The sequence below is a fragment of the Sus scrofa genome, chromosome 13 (assembly GCF_000003025.6).
Source record: "Sus scrofa isolate TJ Tabasco breed Duroc chromosome 13, Sscrofa11.1, whole genome shotgun sequence".
In the NCBI taxonomy this organism is placed as follows: Eukaryota; Metazoa; Chordata; class Mammalia; order Artiodactyla; family Suidae; genus Sus; species Sus scrofa.
This window is the reverse complement of record NC_010455.5, coordinates 160,163,172-160,186,800: the sequence shown is the minus strand read 5'-3', so window position 1 is coordinate 160,186,800 and position 23,629 is coordinate 160,163,172. Positions and strand designations below refer to the sequence as shown.

General features: G+C 40.6%; 1 protein-coding gene across 20 annotated transcripts in view; it reads left to right on the top strand.

Annotated features, from left to right (window-relative positions):
- ST3GAL6 (ST3 beta-galactoside alpha-2,3-sialyltransferase 6) overlaps positions 1 to 23,629 on the top strand; it is a 67,118-nt gene that overhangs the window by 38,555 nt on the left and 4,934 nt on the right. For 10 of the 20 annotated variants that reach the window (XM_021070679.1, XM_021070667.1, XM_021070666.1 and 7 more), the window contains 6 exons: positions 4,030 to 4,133; positions 5,144 to 5,207; positions 17,502 to 17,597; positions 20,587 to 20,773; positions 20,883 to 21,020; positions 21,194 to 21,259. In XM_021070679.1, the coding sequence (XP_020926338.1) occupies positions 4,030 to 4,133; positions 5,144 to 5,207; positions 17,502 to 17,597; positions 20,587 to 20,773; positions 20,883 to 21,020; positions 21,194 to 21,259 (655 nt within the window). Of the gene's footprint in view, positions 1 to 4,029; positions 4,134 to 5,143; positions 5,208 to 17,501; positions 17,598 to 20,586; positions 20,774 to 20,882; positions 21,021 to 21,193; positions 21,260 to 23,325; positions 23,589 to 23,629 lie in introns of those variants that run through there. The other 10 variants (XM_021070677.1, XM_021070684.1, XM_021070675.1 and 7 more) reach the window with 2 other exon arrangements.

Here is a 23,629-nt window from a genome sequence, read left to right as displayed (position 1 = left end):
AATGGCAGATGACATTTTTTATCCACAGTCTAAATTGATTAGTAGGATTTACCTTCCTTTCTGGGCTTTTACTCTGCTCTGAGTAACAACAGCAGAGAAGTCATGCGATATGATCACTATCATGTAATATAACACACTGTAACATACTGCAATATAATGTATGATAATTACACCTAAGGCTGATAACTTGAGCCCCTGCTATGCAGAAGACATGAAGTTGTTGACCGAAAAAAAAAAAAAAAAAAAACCCACAATCTAAAAGTTAAGAATTATGTTTTATTTGGGGCATTACTGAGGACTTTAGCCTAGGATAGGACTCTGAGATAGCTCTGAGGGATTGTTCCAAAGAGGTAAGAGAGGAACCAGGTTATAGAGGAGTTTTTACCCCCCAAGACCCTCCAGGTGTGATCAAAAGATTATTGCTAATGAAAGAAAAACCAGACATCTCAAGTTAACAAATTTAGCACTTTTCTGTGAATGGAGAGATGCAAGAGATTGGACTTAATGAAATCATTCCTTTGATATGCACTTTAACTATCTAGGGCTAGAATCCTGTTTTTCTCCTCCTGGATTTCCCTCAGGGTAAACAGTTGGGGGCAGCAGCCACTGCTGAAGGCTTGAGGGTTTCAACATCCTTTGTTTATTTATTGAAATAGCGGGCGACATTCTTTGGCCACAGTGCTTAACAATTCTTTCTTTTTTTTTTTTGTCTTTTTGTCTTTTTAGGGCCACACCTGTGACTTATGGAGGTTCCCAGGCTAAGGGTCTAATTAGAGCTATAGCCCCTGGCCTACTCCAGAGCCACAGCAACATCAGATCTAAGCCTTGTCTGTGACCTACACCACAGCTCACGGCAACACTGGATCCTTAACCCACTGAGCGAGGCCAGGCATCGAACCCGCAACTTCATGGTTGCTAGCCAGATTTGTTTCTGCTGCGCAGCAATTATCTCATTTACAGAGGAAATGTAAGTCACTTAGCCCAAGGTCTGATGGCAATAGACTTTGATCATTAGTCACTATCGTTATCACCTCCACCAACTCTGAAGAATAGAGTCTTTTATGCCTTTATCTCCAGGTGCACAGTCCTTTATGGTGTACTTTCCCAAGGAAGCCTGGGAAGATGTTGAATCTCCTCTCAACTTGAAGTCAGGGGACTGACTAGTAAAGCCAGGATGACACTGAAGTTAATTTGCCCCTACTCTCCTACTGTTTATTCCATTTTGTCATGCAGCCTCTTGAAACCCCAGAGGCACTCCACCTACAGTTATACTAAGGAAGAGTAAAACTGATAAGGCAGGAAAGAAGGGGCCATGTGTAAGAGGTTGAGTAAAAATTAGCTGGATTTGCTCAGTAGAACCTGGACTTCTGGTAGGTGAAATATGGCTCCCTCCTCTCTTTTCTTTCTGTCTTTCTTTTCTTTTGCTTTTCTTTCTTTTCTTTTTTCCTATGGTCTTTCAGTCTTGCAATATGTGTTTTACTTATTCCTTTTCTTTAATTAAAAAAAATCACTTTTATTTCTTCCTACTTCATAATGGTTCCATAAAGAATTAATATGGATTGTTATTAATTAATATGGATGTTAATTAATATGGATGTTAATTAATATGGATATTAATTAATTAATTAATATGGATGTTCCTGGATTGTAAAAATGGCCATGCTACCCAAAGCAGTCTACAGATTCAGTGCAATCCCTATCAAATCACCCATGACATTTTTCACAGAACTAGAACAAACAATCCAAAAATTTATATGGAACCACAAAAGACCCAGGATTGCCAAAGCAATCCTGAGAAACAAAAACCTAAAAGGAGACATAACTCTCCCAGATCTCAAGCAACATTACAAAGCCACAGTCATCAAAACAGCATGGTACTGGTATCAAAACAGACAGACAGACCAATGGAACAGAATAGAGAACCCGGATATAAACCCTGACACCTATGGTCAATTAATCTTTGACAAGGGAGGCAAGAACATAAAATGGGAAAAAGAAAGTCTATTCAGCAAGCATTGCTGGGAAACCTGGACAGCTGCATGCAAAGCAATGAAACTAGAACACACCCTCACACCATGCACAAAAATAAACTCAAAATGGCTGAAAGACTTAAATATAAGACAAGACACCATCAAACTCCTGGAAGAAAACATAGGCAAAACATTCTCTGACATCAACCTCGTGAATATTTTCTCAGGTCAGTCTCCCAAAGCAATAGAAATTAGAGCAAAAATAAACCCATGGGACCTCATCAAACCGACAAGCTTTTGCACAGCAAAGGACACCAAAAAGAAAACAAAAAGACAACTTACAGAATGGGAGAAAATAGTTTCAAATGATGCAACGGACAAGGGTTTAATGTATAGAATATATAAGCAACTTCTACAACTCAACAGCAAAAAAGCCAATATACAATTCAATGGAAAAATGGGCAGAAGACCTGAATAGACTGTTCTCCATGGAAGATATACAGATGGCCAACAAGCACCTGAAAAAATGCTCAACATTGCTGATTATAAGAGAAATGCAAGTCAAAACTACCATGAGATACCTCCTCATACCACTCAGAATGGCCATCATTAAGAAGTCCACAAATAACAAGTGCTGGAGGGGGTATGGAGAAAAGGGAACCCTCCTGCACTGTTGGTGGGAATGTAAGCTAGTACAGCCACTATGGAGAACAGTTTGGAGATACCTTAGAAATCTATACATAGAACTTTCATATGACCCTGCAATCCCACTCTTGGGCATATACTTAAAAGAGACAAAACTCTACTTAAAAGAGACACATGTACCCGCATGTTCATTGCAGCACTATTCACAATAGCCAGGACATGGAAACAACCTAAATGTCCATCAACAGGTGATTGGATTCGGAAGAGGTGGTATATATACACAATGGAATACTACTCAGCCATAAAAAAGAGTGACACAGTGCCATTTGCAGCAACATGGATGGAACTAGAGACTCTCATGCTGAGTGAAATGAGTCAGAAAGACAGGCAAATACCATATGATATCACTTATAACTGGTATCTAATATACAGCACAAATGAATATTTCCACAGAAAAAAAAATCATGGACTTGGAGAATAGACTTGTGAGTGCCCGATGGGAGAGGGAGGGAGTGGAAGGGATCAGGAGCTTGGGGTTATTGGCTACAACTTGGAATGGATTTACAATGAGATCCTGCTGAGTAGCATTGAGAACTATGTCTAGATACTTATATTGTAACAGAACAAAGGTGGGAAAAAAAATGTATACATGTAAGTGTATCTTGGCCCCCATGTTGTACAGTGGAAAAATTAATTAATTAATAAAAAAAGAATTAATCTGTAGTTGAAATTCATCCAATCATTTCTTAAACCTGTATTGTCTGACTACTCTGTGCCAGGACATAAAAGTGAGAAAAAAAGCAGAATAAAACTGAGGCACTTAATCAAGTTTTCTTCCCTGTGAGAGTACCTGAGGCTGAACAGGAGCAGAGCAGGCAAAAGAAGACAAATACCCGTAGTTCTTGTTCTTGAGTGAATTTTAATTTAATGACGTCAGGAAAGAATTCAGTTCTAGATGCATCTAACTTTTAGTGTATTTTTATTTTCATAGCTAACTCCAACTTTACACATATAGGACCTTTTCATTTGGGAGTAGATTAGTATCAGGATTTTTATTTCTCCTCATTACTTCATTTCTTCCTATATATGCCTAGCATTGGTGTTGGCTTGTTTTTAAATTCTGTGTAGTCTCCCTCTCACCCCACCCCACCCCACCCCAAAGCTATTATGTAATTTTGCTTCTACTTACTTGGAAAGCATTTACATGACAAGTATGTAGTTCCATTCTGTATCCCATTCTATGTAATAAATAAATAGTGTTTAACATGATTTTTAAAGAATTTTAAAAATAATTATGTGATCATATATAGTCAATATAACAATAGGAATAACATAGTAGAGTTATTTTCAGTTGGGATTTTAATGCAGATATTATAGGCATTTTGGAAAATCACTCTTTATCCTTGTCTTCCAGGTTCGATCAGTTTCACCCTTTTCTCTGTGCAGCAGATTTTAAAAATATTGCTTCCTTCTATGGCAGCGATAAGTTTGATTTGCCCTATGGGATAAGAACATCAGGTCAGTAATAATAATCTTACCCTGCCCTGTTAAATATGAGTGGTGTTTGATGTGAATCACGTTTATATAATTTTAAGGCCTTTTAATCTTTCCACTTCATAATGATATGATTTTGGGATTGGATAAAAGGAATTAAATTTTAATATATAAATCCCCACTCCTTTTGAGGCAGTATAGAATAAAAGAATAAAAATGGTAGATTTTGTTGTTGTTAAGAAATTGCTTTTTAACTTTTGTTTTGCCACTGTATTATTCACCAATTCTGATGTCTTACCTTATATCAGTTTAGAATTAACAGGACAATCCTGTGGGTTAACTTCTCTATCTCCCATTTCAAGTCTCTACCTATGAATTTTATTTCATTAGAAAGTTCTAGGTTCTTGATCAATCTTTTAATTTAATCAGATGATTATTATTTTTGCTAACTTTAACGAGAATTACTCCATCTACTAATGGTGAAACAATTTTCTCTCTGCTTATTGACAATTGCTTTGCCTTACACAGCATTATATTCTAGATTTTTAAGAGACCCTGAAATCCTAGGAGTGACAAGCCTATAGTTTCCTGAATTAGATTCTGCTTATTCAACCAATCCTCTGTGTGGGTGTTGAGTGGGGAAGTGTCAGGGAAGGGTTTGTGTTGCAAATGTATTACAGAGAATTAGATAATCTCTGTGGGTTTAAACTTGCAAAATATTGATTATACCAATGTCAGCTTCAGAATCATCTGACATAGAATATTTTTGGTTGTTTTTATGATCATTTTCAGATTAAGCTTCTTATTCTTCTGAGGGTTTTAGAATGTATCCTTAAGAGTATTTACCATTTTGAGTGTACCTGTTAAGTAGTGCTGGCTAATGGTAGTTGTAGCATGAATTCTCAGGGCAGAATGAGTTACAGGGGCCTACACCAGTTTGAAATGGGGTTGGGGGAGGGGAGAGGATAAGGTGCTTACTATGTACCTAAGAAGTCATGATTGCTTTTATTCATAATATTTCATTTGTTTTCTAGCCTCATATTTTCGACTTGCTCTTTCAAAACTGCAGAGTTGTGATCTCTTTGATGAGTTTGACAAGTAAGTTTGTTTCCTTGCTTCTGTTTTACTTTCAGTTTTAGCTAAGGAGATTCAAAATATGTACCCTAATGTAAAATATATTCACTCAGGAAGATTCCATAGCTTTTGTGCATAAGTAGAATGCCTAGGAGTTATTTCTATGACACTCGAAATAAACAAACTACAAAAATAATTTAGAAGTTGCGTAATTGGTTGGCTCAGAAGTTTGATGATGTGCCATGCTAATCCCAAGCCAGGACATTTTTTAACCTAGGTTCATCCTTTTTAGTTGTTGTTAATTGAAGAATTAATTCATACTCCCTATCAGTCAGCTCATAGCCTCTACCACATGTTGGTTCCCATACCGTCCCATATGTCTTCCAAACTGCTCACTCTTGAGGATCTTTTCTGTTTCACTTGAATATTGTATTTCAGAAGCAGATCTCTTCCTTTTATTGAGTTATATTTGAAGGAAGTGAATAGCTTGCTCAGATATACATTTTTTGACTACAGAAGGCAATTGAGTTTTTAGAAAATTTTGGGGTCAAGTTAACCCCCTGGGAATTGAGTTGCCATAGATAGACTTATTAGCAGGTGGATGTATTTTATAGAGGTGGACTTATTTCACAAAGTTTTAAGCTACGCTTTAGAATTTGGCCGGTTGTCCAGTGGGATGGATGGTAAGGTTGATGTGCCAGATGTAAGACCATCATTAAAAAGGACAATGGCAGAATGTCCCCTCCTGTCCAAGAGAATAGAGGTACTTTTTAGTGAGTGCATAAATGGAAGAGGTGGATAGAAGTGTAAAAAAGTGGAGATAGTTTGCAGAACAGAGCTGGAGGAGCAGTGATAGATTTTATCTGAGTCTATCTCATTTTTCTCTGTCAGGGCCTAGATTATTGAAGTATAGATTATGTAATAATGTTGGTTCATTTTATTATTTATTTATTTATTATTTTAAAATATTTTTATTTTTTCTATTATACTTGGTTTATAGTGTTCTGTCAGTTTTCTCCTGTACAGCAAAGTGAACAGTCACACACACACAGACACACACACACACATATATATATACACACATTCTTTTTCTCACATTATCCTCCATTATGTTCCATCAGAAATGACTAGATATAGTTCCCTGTGCTATACAGCAGGATTTCATTGCTTATATGCTCCAAATGCAGTAGTTTACATCTATTAACCCCAAGCTCCCAGTCCGTTCCACTCCCTCCCCCTTGGCAACCACACATCTGTTCTTCAAGCCCATGAGTTTTTTTTCCTATGAGAAGGTTCATTGTGCCATGTATTAGATTCCAGATATAAGTGATATCATATGGTATTTGTCTTTGTCCTTATGACTTACTTCATTTAGAATGAGAGTCTCTAGTTCCATCCATGTTGCTGCAAATGGCATTATTTTGTTCTTTTTTATGGATGAGTAGTATTCCATTGTGTACATATACCACATCTTAATCCACTCATCTTCAATGGACATTTAGGTTGTTTCCATGTCCTGACTATTGTGAATAGTGCTGTAATGATCATATGGGTGCATGTATCTTTTTCAAGGAAAGTTTTGTCTGGAAATTGCCCAAGAGTTGGATTTCTGGGTCATATGGTAGTTCTATATTTAGTTTTCTGAGGTTCCTCCATACAGTTTTCCATAGCAGTTGTACCAATTTACATTCCCACCAAGAGTGTAGGAGGGTACCCTTTTCTCCACACCCTCTCCAGCATTTGTTATTTGTTGACTTGTTAATAATGGTCATTCTGACAGGTGTGAGGTGGTACCTTATAGTAGTTTCGATTTATAGTTCTCTAATAATTTGTGATGTTGTGCATTTTTTTCATGCACCTGTTGGCCATCTGCATATCCTCTTTGGAGAAACATCTATTCAGGTCTTTTGCCCATTTTTCAATTGGGTTATTGGTTTTTTTGCTCTTGAGTTGTATAAGTTATTTGTATATTTTAGAGATTAAGCCCTTGTCAGTTGCATTGTTTGAAACTGTTTTCTCCCACTCCATAGGTTGTCTTTTTTTTTTTTTTAATGGTTTCTTTGTTGTGCAAAAGCTTGTCTGTTTGATTAGGTCCCATTGGTTTATTTTTGCTTTTATTTCTGTTGCCTTGGGAGACTGACCTAAGAAAACATTTGTGCAGTTGATGTCAGAGAATGTTTTGCCTATGTTCTCTTGCAGGAGTTTGATGTTGTTTTGTCTTACGCTTAAGTCTTTAAGCCATTTTGAGTTTATTTTTGTGCATGGTTGTGAGGGTGTGTTCCAGTTTTGTTGATTTACATGTGGCTATCCAGTTTTCCCAAAACTATTTACTGAAAAGACTATCTTTTTCCCATTTTATATTCTTGCCTCCTTCGTCGAAGATTAATTGACCATAGGTGTCTGGGTTTATTTCTGGGTTCTCTATTCTGTTCCTTTGGACTGTCTGTCTGTTTTGGTACCAGTACCACACTGTCTTGATGACTGTGGCTTTGTAATATTGCCTAAAGTCTGGGGTAGTTATGCCTCCTGCTTGGTTTTTGTTCCTCAGGATTGCTTTGGCAATTCTGGGTCTTTGTGGTTCCATATAAATGTTTGGATTGTTTGTTCTAGTTCTGTGAAAAATGTCATGGGTGATTTGATAGGGATTGCATTGAATCTGTAGATTGCTTTGGGAATATGGCCATTTTTACCATATTAATTTTTCCAATCCAGGAGCATTGAATATCTTTCCAACTTTTTATAATTTAAAACTATGCCATCAACCTAGTCAATTTCAGTTTGTGATTGCATATCCACAGCAACCATACATTTTCTAATCTAAAGTGTATATAGCTTTCATCTGTAGAATATTCCTTTGTGTGGACCTTTGGCATATATGCTTTATGTCAGTTCTCTCTAATTTGTACAACCACCCTGTAAATTATCCTTGCTGATCTCCATTTTTGAAATTGAGAAACCAAGGCTAGGCAAACATACACAGTTTGTTATGGCTGGTAAATGCCAGAGCCAGGATGTGATCCTGGCTGGGTCTATTCAGTGCCTGGATGTTTGCTTTAAGAGTGATAATGGTTATACCTTAAATATTTGCAGAAAGCATCTGCAAATATTTGAAAAAATCCTTGGCCCTGTAAATGTGAGTTACTTAGGATTCTAGATGGTATGTGATTAGAAGTTTCATTCTTGGCTGGTTTTTATCTTAGAACTGGCCTGTGCTTTATTTATTTGCTTTCAGAGCCCTTTCCTCCACATGTATTCATCATCTGTATGTGCCTCACCCAGACTGTCTCCCCTCTTCTTGCTGACTTAGTCTGGTGACTCCCCACCGTTTCTCACTTTGTCACCGAGAATGCCACACTCACACCATCAACCCAGGTCAGGTTCTTCGTATCAGTAGCGTTGGGAGGGAGATAGGTGTGGGTGCCGAGCAGGGATTGAAAATCATGCTGATTGCACAAGGGTTCTTTGGTCTGAAGTTGTCAAGAGATGCAAATAACATCACTGTACAGTCAGAAATTCCTCAGGTATAGAGTGAATGGAAGATACCTGTGTAGGATCCTCCCAGCGTGAGCACAGTGAGGCAGTAGACACTCAGCATTGCCAAATTGCTTGTTTGACGTGTTCAGACTTGGCTCCTAGAGACTTCAGAAAGAGTATTTTGTTTGTTTATTTATTTATTTATCTTTTTGTCTTTTAGGGCCACACTCGTGGCATATAGAGGTTCCCAGGCCTACGCCAGAGCCACAGCAACACGGGATCCAAGCCGCATCTGTGACCTACACCACAGCTCATGGCAACGCCAGATCCTTAACCCACTGGGTGAGGACAGGGATCGAACCCGCATCCTCATGGATGCTAGTCAGGTTCGTTAACCACTGAGCCATGACAGGAACTCCAGGAGTATTTTGAAAGTAGGTAAGTGTATATTTATGACAATGCTATTTTCATTTATATATTAACTTTTAGGAGGAATTCACATAATAAATTTTATCTACACTCTACATTCTACATTTGCCTGAAACCCATGATACAACCCAAAGATAATACCAGGCCAGCTCATGCCTGAGCGATACATTTTAAGTAAATCCCAGAAAGGCAGAATACACTCAACTGCCTGTTGCTGTCTCACGGCAACTCAGTCTGTTCCCCAAGTAATTTTTTTTGTGTGTCTTTTTTTTTTAATGGCTGCATCTGCAGCATATGTAAGTTCCCAGGCTGGGGGTTGAATAGCCTACACCATGCCACAGGAACACCAGATCTGAGCTATGTCTGCAACCTACACTAAGCTCACTGCAACGCTGGATCCCCAACCCACTGATTGAGGCCAGGGATCAAACCCACATCCTCATGGATACTAGTTGGATTCATTTCTGCTGTGCCACAATGTGCACTCCCATTTTTGGTTGTTTCAAATCAGAATCCTTTACTTGAATCATGCCCTCAGTGGGGATAGATACCATTGTGAATGCAAAAATCTCCAAGTATCCATTGCATTTACAAGATATGACTTTTCCTCTTTCTCACAATTGTCATGTAAATGAAGCCTATGGGTAAGCATTCTCAGGGACCAAGCCTTCTCTTTTGTGACTCTGCTATTCCTCCCTGTGGCCTTCTTTATAATTCTGCCTGTGAGTCAGCATATCCCAAGTATGGGAAAGAGAAAAATCTCAATGAAATGTTAACCATTTTTTGGTTGTTAAGGCAAAATTCACATAACATAAAGTGAACCACTTTAACAAGAATAATTCAGTGGCATTTAGTACATTCACAATTGTGCAACCACCACTTCTAGATAGTCCCAAAAAGACAAACCACTTTAAAATAATTATTAAAGTAACCTTTTTGTGTTTGTTCTTTTCATGTTCCTCCTTTTACGGAAATACTCAAACTAGCTTTCAGAGGAGTTCCCATTGTGGCTCAGCGGTAATGAACCCGGCTAGTATTCATGAGGATGCAGGTTTGATCTCTGACCCCTCTCAGTTGGTTAAGGATCCATCCTTGCCGTGAGCTGTGGTGTAGGTTGAAGATGTGGCTCAGATCCCGAGTTGCTGTAGCTGTGATGTAGGCCAGCATCTGCAGCTCTGATTCGACTCCTACCCTGGAAACTTCCATATGCTGTGAGTGCAGCCCTTAAAAACAAAAAACAAACAAACATACTAGCTCCCAGAACTTTGGCAGCAGAGGAATGATTATAATGATAGAAAAGGATAGCTTAATAAAAAAAACAGGTTGGTTTTATTTTTTTGTGGGGAGAGGAGGGGAGTGGGCATGGGCCATCTAAATAGAGTGGTCAGCACTTGTGAAAAATCACTAGAGCCAGCAGGTCAGTTGTAACTGCTGTGTGACCTTGGGTGAGTTTCCGAGTGTCTGAACCTTGGTTTCTTATGAAAGAGGAGGTGGACTGGCACATTATACCATGGCCAATTTTAATAGTTAATCATTAAGTAGGTGTAACCTTTATTCAATAGTTAAGTCAATGAAACCATTGGAAGAAAGTGGATGAAGTACTTCTCAGTATTATTTTTGCAACTTCCTCAGGATTCAGAGTTATTTCAAAGTAGAAGCTTAAGTTGAAAACATATGACCCTATGAAACTTGTGCATGTGGGTTCATAGCAGCATTGCTCATAATAGCCCCAGAGTGGAAACAACCCAAATGTCTAACACCTGCTGAATGGATAAATTCAATGTCTCTTTATACAATGGAATATTATTAAGCCATGAAAAAGAATGCAGTATTGATTCATGCTGTAGCACGAATGAACCTTCAAAACACTGTACCACATGGAAGAAGCCAGTCACAAAAGACCCTATTGTATGACTCCATTTATGTGAACTGTCCAGAATAGACAAATCTATAGAGCTTGAAAGATTAGTTGGTGCCAAAGATGGGGATGGGAGTGGAAATTGAGTGGCTGCTACTGGCCATGGGGTATCCTGGTGATGAAAATGTTGTGAATTAGTGGGGACTATGTTGCACAGCTTTGTAAATATGCTAAAATCCTCTTTTATTATTTAAAAGGGTGAGTTTTTTGGCATGTGAATTGTATTTTAGTACAACAAATAAAAATCTTTTAAAATGGAGCAGGGAGGATCGAAGTGCCCTCTAGCCGCTTTGTTTGGAAGGCACCATGATGCCATGCCTAGAACAAAGGGTATGGAGGGACACAACTCCAGCTCTCTTGGACATCTTTTCAAATATGTTGCTGCTGTTGATTTCTCAGGACCCAGGTTCCTTGCTATTCTCCAAAAGCACAGCTCACACAAGGTGGTCATGCTTCTTATAAACTTCACTAGTCATTGAAGATATTTTAAGGGAATTACATCTCAGGAAAGCAGTACTTCAAATGTTCCTCTGTTATGAGGTCCTGACCCTTCCTGGCTGTCTGTGGAACTCTTTAGCACCAGTTTGCACCCTGGTTCTGAGGACTGTTGCTTTCTCCTCCGTGGGAGCACATCCTTCCATAGCCAGAGCAGCAGAAACCCTGAGTCACAAAATCTCAGTTCCCACTTTAAAAGTACAGGAACCAGTTCTTCACCCCCAGCCACCTCCGTTGCATTCTACGAGCACACCAGATTCTGTGAAGGGTGCTTGAGTACTGAATAGGTAGTTATAGAGTAACTAAACATAAATATCTTACTTAATGGAAGCACCTGTTAAGTCATTTGCTTGCTAAATGGATGGGGATTTAGGAAAGTGGCCTGGTTGCTCACCCAGGCAGAATCCATTATGTCAGCATCAGCAGAACTGGGCTAGACTGGCAACCAGCCAGAGCAGGAACATGGCCTTAGATAATGTAAGACGTCAGCAATGTATTTATTAAAAAGGGCCCAAGCTCTGTAAGTAACAGCAATGTCTGCTTCAATGGACATCCTCTTGTTTTGCATGTCTTTAGGTGACAACATTTTCAGCCAAGAGGAGGAATGAGGGTGATGGGAGGTTGTGATTCTATATCAACCAAGTGAGTCATATGTGGTGAAGAGAAACACATGTGTGTTCTGTAGCAACTGCTGTAGTCAGAAGTTGGATAGAGAAATAGAAACTGGAACACAGGCTGGAGAAAATGGCCCCATGCAAACACAGAACAACAACATGTGAGAGCTCAGTGATTCCCTTACTTTGTGAAGGGCGTATTGAGATCCCGGAGGTTAGGTCATGAGGCCAAGGTCCCAGAGGTGCTGAATGGGGAAGCCAGAAGTACCAGTGAGCTCTCCACCCCCAGGCTGCTGCACAGGGTTTTGGGATCTTTGAGTTGCAAGTAATACTCTTCCTAAGAGTGGTTTGAACAGAGCAAACATTTATTATCTTCCATAACACAGAGATATGTGGTTTGGGTCTGCAGGTCTGTAGTTATAACTTATAGGGCAGGCCGCCCAGAGCTGCACAGCCTCAATTACACCAACCCAGGGAGTGCCCGTTCACACGTGTAGTTATCTGAGGGGCACCCCTCTAGGTGGACTGTGTACAACCTGCTCATCTGGATGGAGTGGCTCTGGTGATAGTATTGAATTAGTGGCTCAGTGATGTCAGAGCAGCTTCTTGGTGGCTCTCTCTGTCTTTCCCTTTTAGGTGCAAGATGACTTTAGCTGCCCTCACCTTGTTATCATGTGTCAGTATCTAAGCAGAAAGGAAGGGTGGATAAAAGGAAAGTATTCTGCTCAAACCATCCTCTTGCTGAGAGTAAAATCTTGCCCAGAGCATCTAATGGACCTCCCTAAAATTTATTTCCCAGGGATGGGTCACGTGGCCACATCTAACCAACCATTGGCAGAGGAATCCACTCACCACAGCTAGGTTTGTGAATGCAGGGCTCTGACAGCAAGGCAGGAGGGCTGGTGGGTAATGGAAATATGACCAGTGGGATCTGCCAGAGGTTGTTACATTGAAGATGGAGTGAAACACTTTAATGTATATGATGCTGCTGAAGGGAAACCTGAAAGTCAGAAAGCCTTCAGAAAAGCAGACAGACCACAGACAATTTGAAATGGGCAGTTCAGGTTTACTTTCTCTCCATAGTTGGTGTGGATGTTTCACCCCACTTAAGTTAGTAACTTGTCTAGATTTTCCTGACTTGATGAGAGCTATGCCTTTCACCTGGGGAAGTGTAAGTTCTTACCATTCCTATTTCAGCAGCTTCCCAGATTTTCCATTAACAGGTTCAAGTACTCTGGAATGATTTTGTTTTCTGGGTGAATGATTTGAGGCACATGTATTTCTCTGTTTCCAGGGTGGAGGAAGGAAGAACAGGTACCTGCTTCCCCAGACACAAGGTCACACTTAATGTGACAACAAACCAATTTCTAAATTGCACAGCCTGTGAATTAGAAGTTTTAGATTAGCAGATACAAAAATATAAAGGATAATATATTTCCCTTTTAGGGTTCACCATTCACTGCAACTATTTGTGCATGAATGTTGTGTAGATTAAATATGGTTTAGTTATACAGTCACCCAAAGGACACTGGAAGTTACTGATTCACACCTAAGGGAACAGGAGAACCAGGAGCACAGGCCAGGTGGGTGAGGCCAAGGACGGGATGAACCTCTCCTTTGGTAACACGGGGGTACTTGCTGGGGAGGGAGGGAAGCGAGAGAGTATAGGGTGTGTGGTTCAGACTGCTTATCTGTTCTATTACACATTTCCTAGAGTCACAGGGGCACCAGCTGTGGGGAAGACATTATTGCCAAAGAATAGGCTTAGGCACACTCATAAGAGAGTTTCAAGTGTTAGGTATGATTTTCAGAAAAATGTCTGGGTCTTTGTAATATCCCTTGCCAGGAGGAAAGTATTTCATTGACAAGATTTCCTTTTAAAGGCATCAGTGAACTTTTCCAATGGTGAGAGGCTTTCCCTACTTCCACCTGCCCCCTACAATGCTGATGGGAAGAAAATAGAAAGGGAAATTCCTCAAATGTGGAATTGAACTGAAAAGCATCTTTTTGTTTTTCCTTCTTAGGGCTGCACCTGTGGGATATGGAAATTCCCAGGCTAGGGGTCGAATCGAAGCCTATGCTAAAGCCAGGCCAGATTCCAAGCTATGTCTGTGAATAGCTCATGACGACACCAGATCCCCAACCCACTATCAAGGCCAGGGATCAAACCCACATCCTCATGGATGCTAGATGGATTCATTTCCACTGGGCCGCAATGGGAACTCCGGAAAGCATCTTTGGAACTGGAACTGTCTTAGGTGAGGCAGTGTCCATATGGTTGCTTTCTTTTTTCCCCACTAGATGGAGGTTGGAGCGACTGGGGAGAAGGAATGACCCTCTCTCTGGAACTAAGCCTTGGGGCTCCCATAAAAGAGATCTGCTTGCTCCCTCAACACTCCTTTTCTTTTGGTTGGAAGGCTTGGTAGGGTTTGTGAGAGAGATGCAGACCTTGAGTCTGAGAGGAGACCAGAGATGAGACGTGTGAGTTGGAGAGATGGTAGCTTCTCTTACTGTGATGCTTTTTGGCCACACATGATCTGGGGTTTGATGACAAACTGTAGTGCAGCCTGATGCAGGTGACACTGAGGGAAACTTCTGGTTTAGTGATTATCAAACTGGCTGTGTGTGGCACTGAGCCGAGTTCCCACTTTCTGAGGTCAGCTTCAGAGATTATGCCTGTGGGGCAGGAGTCCTTTGTTGAGGCTCCAGGACAAGACCCTTAGGGACATGGTGGTGGCTTGTGCTCCTGGCTCTGCCATGGACATTTGGTGGTGTTGGAGTCAGACAGCCTGGTTCAGGCTGGGGACCCCAGGGCAGGATGGTTGCTGGGAGGGGTGTATCCTCCAGCCTTCTTTCCAGGGTGGAGGGTTAGTCTAGATGCCAAATTATAGATATTCCTCCTTTACCTCCACACAGGTTACTTCAAAGGAACAGAGCAGTTATTTCCATCCTGCCCATTCCTAACCACTCCCTCCCCAGTGCCCAGCCTCATTTAGCATTCCTGTGGGGAGATGGAGCCAGCCTCTGATTTGCATTAAACTGGCTTGGGGTTATGGAAAGAAAAGCAGCAAGCTGGGGCAGGGGAATTGCTCCTTGCTGTAGAGCACTCCTGGGAGTGTCTGGTGAGGGTGATGGCTATAGACCCAGAGAGGAAAGGGTTTGGAACTTGACCATTGTTCCCATCTTCTTCAAGCCACCTGGCTGCAGGGCACCTTGGACAGAGTGGCTTCCTAGAATTGGGATTTATGTCAAATCTGTATAGAAAGAGCATCTGGAAATGTAACTTTTGTAGTTAAAGACAATCAGATTTTAAAAAGAAGCACCTCTAGAACAGTCGTGACATGTCCATCATGGGAGATTTTAGGGTGTACCCTCCAGGAGGGCTTGCTGGACAGTTGCCCCCCACCCAATCCCTGCCATCTGTGAAACTCAGGATCTTTTTGTAACAGATGTTGATTATTCACGACTTTTTATTTATTTTTATTTTTTATTTTTGTCTTTTTGCCATTTCCTGGGTCGCTCCCATAGCATATGGAGGTTCCCAGGCTAGGGGTCTAATTGGAGTCATAGCTGCCGGCCTATGCCAGAGCCACAGCAACGCAGGATCCAAGCCACGTCTGCAACCTACACCACAGCTCATAGCAGCACCGGATCCTTAACCCACTGAGCAAGGCCAGGGACCGAACCCACAACCTCATGGTTCCTAGTCAGATTCGTTAACCTCTGAGCCATGATGGGAACTCCCCAATTCACGACTTTTTAATATTGGAAGCTAAGAGTCTCAAAACATGTAAAAAAGTGTTTTTAAGAAGTTTAAGTAGGAGTTCCCTGATGGCTCAGGGGATTAGGGTCCTGCATTGTCATTGCTATGGTGTGGGTTGCTGCTGTTGCGTGGGTATCATCTCTGGCCTGGGAACTTCTGCATGGCACAGGCATGCCCCACCCCACCCCCAAAAGTTTGAAGTGTAAAAACTTATCAAATAATTGGATGAATTAAACAAATTGTAATAAAATAGGTAAATTTACACATGTAGGAATGTGTATTTTGTCTCAACCTGACAGGGCCAATGCCTGTCTCCTTTCAATGATTTGGGTATTCCTGTGTTCTCTGTGTTTAAATATTCTCCAGCATTTGTGAAATTGTGCTACTCATTAATTTCCCAAGAGGCTTACGGTCTGGAGTTCATCGGGTCTGCTTGATTTCATGGTTCTTAGAAGAAACGCTTTTTCCCTCCTACTTCCGTGTCATGAGGGAAGACAGCTCAGTAGACTTCCCCTCTGTAATTTTGTCACTGAAAGGAGAAGGACATGAGGTGTTTGTCACTCCTTCAGCTTGGCCGGGTGGTGGTGAGAGGTTGGAGTTGGATAGGCCAGCCGTTGTTTGCTGAGAGCTAAACAGACCCAATCCACTGGCCCAGCCTGATGGCGGCCAGCAGCAGGAAGTCTTACTTCATGTCCTACTTTAAAGCTCTTTGTCAGGAATATAGAGTGAACTTTTCATTTGTATTGGTTAAGTTTTAAGGACCAGTACACGTTTGGGGAATTGAAGTGAGCCTGGGCAAGTACAAGGAAGCTGCACTTTCCCCACTGCATTCTGAGCTGTCTGTTGCTACACTTAAAAGATGCAGCAATAACCCAGAGCTAGACTATCAGGGGAATGGGTAATGCTGATGAAAAGTAAACACACCTGTAATATAAAACATTTTTTATCAATATTAACAGGCAGACTCCTATGTCAAGGGGGGTTCTTGTAGTCCAAAGGTCTGGACTCAATCCTAGTTCTACCTCTTTGGAGTATGTATTGACTTTGAAATGTTACCTAAGTTTTGTTGATGTTGTTTTGTTTTGTCTTTATGGCCACACCTGTAGCATATGGAAATTCCTGGGTCAGGGATTGAATCTGATCCACAACTGCAGGCAATGCCACAGCTGTGGCAGTGCTGGATCCTTTAGTCCACTGTGCTGCTGTACTGGGGATCGAACCCCATGCCACTGCAGCGACCCCAGATGCTGCAGTCGAATTCTTTACCCATTGCACCACAGTGGGAACTCCACCTAACAGCTTTTTTTGAATCTCTTTCTTTATTTGTAAAATGGAAATATCAGGCTTACTTATCTCAGTGGGTGATTATGAAAATCAGAAGAGGATATGTGTTTGAACTGATAAGAGATTAGTAGGCTAACAATGATGTACTTCCTATGGGGTGCTTTTTCTTCAATCATATCTTTCTAGTACATCCCTAGACCTATAAGTCATAACTGGGTCTTTTTCTATTTGCACAACAAGTTAAATTTGGTCTTGGGTTCCTCAAAGTATGAATGGGTTCTTGGAATCATCCGGTTTTGTAAAAGATGGCTCAGTCTCTCACTCGTCTATTTGCCCAACAGTGTGCCATGTAAGAAGTGCGTGGTGGTTGGTAATGGAGGAGTTTTGAAGAATAAGACATTGGGAGAGAAAATTGACTCCTATGATGTAATAATAAGGTAAAAATATTTTCTCTTTTCTTACTTGGAGTTGTTTCAAAAGGATATAGTTTCCTATTTTAATACAGCCGAGTTTTGAAAGTAAGTGGCGTTGCTTTAATTTGTTTAAGCACATGAAACATTACTCAGGTTGTGGGTGGAGTAGACTTAGATTTCAAGTCGTTCATTTAGAAAATATCCATGAAGTCCCCTCACTGTGCCAGGCACAGTTCTAGCCTCAGGAGGATATAGCCTCAGGAGGATATAGCAGTAAATAAGAACAATGTCCTTGCTCCCCATGGAGCTTACATTCTAATGAGGGGAAGAAAACAGTCATTAAATAAATAAGGAAATATAATAATAAATGCCATGCAAACAATTGAAACATTTGTGATAGAGGATGATTGAGTGGCTGCTTAAGAATGGATGATCATGTCAAGGGGGAGACATTTAAGCTGGACATCTAAGAGACCACACAGTACCAGCTCTCTGAAGACCAGGAAAGAGTGACACAGGCAGAGATGATATTTCCTGTGGGGCCTCAGGCAGATAGGATGCTGTGTTTGGGAGCAGCAGCAAGAAAAGCAGTGATGTAGATAGGCAGGGAACAGGCTCCTGGCAAGTGGTTTTACTGGAAGTTGAAGAGGTAGGTAAGGAGCAGGCTCTGTAGGTCTTTGAACATTAGGATTCGAGACTGAATTTTAAGTGTAACAGAAAATGTTTGAAAATTTTCAAGCAAGAGAGCAACTCTGGTTATTTCTTTGAAATAGTCTGGCTGTGGCATGGACAATGAACCAGGAAGGACAAGGATGGGAATGAAGAAGCCAGTTAGGTTGCTGCATTTGGGTGGAGAATGGTAGCTTGAAACAGGATTGTCACAGCAGGGAAGGAGCTAAGTGGCTAGACTGAGGCATGTTTTAGAGGTGAAGTTATCAGGATTTGTTGATGTATTAGATGTGAGCAGAGATGGGAATGAAGGAATCCAAGATACCTCCTCCTAGGTTTTCAGTTTAAGAGACTGGCTGGATAGTGGTACCATTCATTGAGTTGGGGAAGACCAGGGTTCGAACAGGTTCAGTGGAGAATCAGGGTCTCTGTATGAGAAACCAGGTTTGATATGCTAATTAGATTTGCAGTGGGTAAGTCAAGTGGGCAGCTAAATAAACAGGTTAAAATTTTCACAGTGAATAGCCTGTAAGCTGTGTTTAAACCATGGACTGGATGAAATTTTCCAGGGAGAGACAGAGAAGAGGGCCCAGGACTGAGCTCTGAAGTACTCAAAACTTAACAGCTGAGCAAAAAAAAAAAAAAAAAAAAAAAAAAAAGTAAAGGAGTTGGAGAGCATCTACCATCAAAGCAGGAAGAATGTCAGAAGGTGATCACAAAAGCCAAGAGAGCACAGCATTTTTAGATAGAGGGAGGTTTCAACCATGACCCATGCTGTTAGGAGGTCATGTAAGATAAGGACAGAGGGTTCTCCATGGGGTTGGCAACCTGACGCTCACAGATGCTCTTGACAAAGAAGACTAGGAGGCATGATGTGGGGTAGAAGCCCAGCTGGAGTGGTTTGAGGAGAGAATGACAGGTGAGAAAGTGGAAAACCAGTATAAGCAACTCTTTTGAGAAACTTCACTGTAGAGTTGAGAAATGAGATGGTAGTGGGAGATGATTATGGACTCAAAGGGGGATCTTGTTTTTATAAAAATAGATTTATTTCTTTCTATAGAGATAGGAGATTCTAGAGCATATTAGTAATCTGATGGCAATGAATAAAGAGATTGGCGTGAGGTAAAAAGAGGGGATGGGGTCTAGAGTATAAGTGTGGTGATCTCTACAATGGAAGGGGAAACCAGGATTGTGGTTATAATTACCCAGAGTCCCATAGGTGCAGTGATGGGAAAATGAAAACATTTCCATTTCTGTTTCTTCATTGAAAGGTTGAAGTAAGGTCATTATTCGGGGTGAGTTTGTGTGTGTTGGGAATGGCTATGAATAGTCTTCTGTAGAGTGGGAAAGCGTCCTGCTGGGCAATGCATCAAGCTGGCCTGGCAATGATTGGGGGTTTTGCTGGTTACAAGTGCCAAGGGTTTCTGTATGGTTACCCTGGTCTCTGTTGATTATTCATTTTGAGCAACTGTGAAAATTTATCCACAAGACAATACTGAAGCACTCACATATTTCTTTATAATTGTCTAAAATCGTTCACCTAGAACCACAGCAAGCCCTGTGGGAAAAAGGCATGGGCACATTGTGAGAGTCATTTCAAGTGTTATTAAGACTGTTTTATATCGCAGAGTCACTGGCAAAGGGTAAACAGTATTTCTCTTCTAGGGGACACTGTTTTGGAAACAAAGCATTCCTTCTCATAGCATGCCTTCATGGTGTGTGCATAAATAGTGCATGTCTAACCTTGGCTTTGAGCATCCACAAACCCAACACTGGATCCTTTGTGATTCTTTGATTCACACCAGCAATAGTCATTCATTTGGATGTGCTTAGGTATAAATATGGCAATTTTATATTGGTACTTTGTTTCAGAGCAAGACAACTTTGATGGGTCTTCAAATCACCTTAAATGTGACTCTTGCTTGTCAGTCACTTAGACACACGTCCATGTGCTATGTGATTGTGTAACCCTGAGCAAGTAACTATTTCTGTGGATGCTGGGCTTGTCTGGATGTCCTTCAAGGTCTCTCTTAACTTGAATATTCTGTGGTTTTATGTTCCTGTTTTATTCTTTAGTTTTTTCCTGGAGGTAAGAATTATCAGTGGCCCCACAGTTTATTTTCGAACATAAAAAAGAATGTTTCTCCCTTTGATCAAGTAGCAGTTTCATGAAAGGGAGTTATTTCCTCGGCTGTTACATGTGAAGGATTGGTGGATTGCTGTGTGGCCTTAGAGCAGTGGCTGCACAGCTGCCGGTGTGTCTAGCTCTGAGAGCTCTGAGTACTGTGATGCAAATGACTGGCACTGCACTTGGTCTACATGTGTTGTGTTTTACTATCCACAGAATGAATAATGGTCCTATTTTAGGACATGAAGAGGATGTTGGGAGAAGGACTACCTTCCGACTTTTTTATCCAGAATCTGTTTTTTCAGATCCCAGTCACAATGATCCTAATACTACAGTGATTCTCACTGCTTTTAAGCCTCTTGATTTAAAGTGGCTGTGGGAATTGTTGACAGGTGGAAAAATCGTAAGTTGACACAATTGACCTGCCTTCTGATTACCTTAAGGTTTTTGTTGTTTTTTCCTTTTTAAAAGAAAGACAATCACAGTTGTATTTTCTATGTTCTTTATTTCAGAACACTAATGGTTTTTGGAAGAAACCAGCCTTAAATCTGATCTATAAGCCTTATCAAATCAGAATATTAGATCCTTTCATCATCAGAACAGCAGCTTACGAACTACTTCACTTCCCAAAGGTGTTTCCAAAAAATCAGGTATGTATTTTCCTTTGCACAGTTTCAAGCTAAAGATCTGCCTGGGGTGGGATAGTGGGTCCCCGGGGGGCTGTTGGAAACTGTATGAGAACCATGACTCATGAGCTGGCCTCTGTGGGTCACATCCGAGTTAGTGAAATTAGATACCTGTGGATTTTATCATTGTTTTTTAGATTGCAAGGAAAAGAACCATAAATGGAGGGTTTTTTCTGCCCTTGAGGGATCTCCTGCATGTACAGGTAGCTCATCCGCCACCACCTCCTCTCTAGTGCTCTCAGGGGAGGAGTGTCTGGACCTGTGGGGGTGGTGGGTGGGGAGGTGGGGTGGTGGAGGGTGCAGCTGGTGGGCAGGCTTTGTGCAGAGAAGCCCATCTGGTTTCTTTAATTTTTTCATTGAAAGGAATCTCATTGACTTTGACTCTTGCAGCCCTGTTTGTCTACATTCCCTAGGAAAAAATATTCCAGACCCAAACAGTGGCAGGCTGTGTTTTTCACTGGAAGCTTGAGTAACTGTGTAATGTGATCTCAGCTGAAATGAGGTTTTCCCTTTTGTAATCAGGAAATAAACACACATTATATATCTTTAGCATGATAAAAAAATCTAAAGTATTATATACTTAAAATCAAATAACTTTTATTAAAGAATATTTTTAAAAGAGGAAATCATCCTTTTCTCTTCCCTTCATAACTCACATGATCTCCCAAGCTTTTTTGCCTTTTATATTTTTCTAGACTATTTCCTAGAAAGCACAAACACTTTAATAGTTGTTATTATACCATAGGTATTATTGTTTCCCTTCTCCATTTAATTAACTCTTCTCCTATTCATAGACTTTCAGTTTTGTATCTAGATTTTTCTTCTATATGTAGAAATGCATATGCTTATAGGGATTTTCTGCACACTGTGTGATTTATATAGGAATGACACCTAAAAGTGGAATCCCCAAGTCAAAAAGCATAGTTTAAACTTAAACCCTATTTCATAGTAATTTTGAGGAGAAAGGACAGCTTCCTAGTAATTTCTTTTTGAAGGGAAATGACAGCTTCTTGAATGTATACTTCGTGATTTTTCACTTCTTATTTTCATAAGTGAGGCAAGATCAGATTTATTCCTTGCTTTTCATTGTAGGTAGTGTCCTTAACAACTCAAGCACAAGAAGACACTGGTCTTACTTAGAGATGATACGAGAACTAGTTGTAAGTAGGCTGAAGTTCCAGTAGGACCCAGTGTCCCAGGAGCTAAGTGAGGACCCAGCTGTATTAGCAGAGGTCAGCTATGTCAGATGCTGTCCTGGAAACATGGATGTCACATTGATATGGATGAGGATAAGAAAGTCGAAGAAAGCCTGTTTGAATCACATTAAAGAGAACATGAAACATGAGTGAGCCAAGGAAAATTTTTAGTGGAGTTTTGCTGGAAAAGAAAGCAGAGAAATGTTTGGAAGAACATAGGATCAAAGAAAGGGAGTTTTGGTTGTTTTTTTTTAAAAAGACAGATGATAGATGTTTGTGTGCTGAAAGCAACGATCCAAAAAGGGAAATATTGATGATGAAGAGAGAAAGAAGATAGTTGTGGAAGCAAAGTTGTTGAGAAAAGAGATGGTGTAAAAAAGCATGTACTAGAGGAGAGATTGGCTGTAGGTAGAACAGAGACATCCCATACACATGGGACTGAACACTGAAAATATGCGGAAAGATGAAGGTAGATTTGGAATTGGGAGGAAAATATAGCTCTTGTCTGATTCTGTTTTCTAAGAAAGGTAAGGATTACATTGCCAATGAGAAGTAGGAAGAAAGGCAGAGCTGATGGGTAGAAAAGTGTGAACTTGTCACCATGGAGAGTAGGAATGGAAATTCACTAGGGGTCTGTAAGTGGACTGTTGGACCCTGAATGCCCACTTGAGACTGTGGTCATACATGGAACTTGCGACCAGGAAAGGACGTTTTCTCTTGCCTTGCTCTGCTGCCGGGGTGTGGGTTTAACCAGGGTGAAGATCCTGTCAGGTGATAATATAGGTTCTGTGGGTAATCGGTGCCGAAGGAAATTGAAGGTCTGTGTAAGGGGATGATTATGGTGGATGAAAGGAAGAAGAGGACTTGAAGAGGGACAGGAGAGGGAAAATGTGACAGGGTCAGTGGTGCTGGATGACTGCTGGGTTTTTAACCTGACCATTAATTTCCTTTTCCTAGCAGTTGGTGAGGGCTATGGTGGGGTCACAGAAGTGCATAGGTTTTGGGCTTTCAGACAGATTTGCTTCTTGCAGTTTGACTTTATTGTGTTGCTTTGATTTTTTTCTTTTCCTCAGAATCATAACTTACCATATGCAATTTCCATGAGACCTGTAAGAAATATTTAATCAAAAGGAAATCTTGAATTTTCGTGCTAACAAATTTGATATAGTTTGGTTTTGCCTTGGAAGGCCGAGAATTAAAACTTTGAATCCCAAGATCCTTCTGTCAAATCTATCACAGTATTTTTCAGGATATATGTACATGTAAAGAGGATGATTAGTTTCTTTCTAGTTTTTTTTTTATCAATTTAAAAATAAAAGAGAGACTTTATTGTGCATATGTACATTTAGAGTCTTCATTTTCTAATAAGATTCTTAC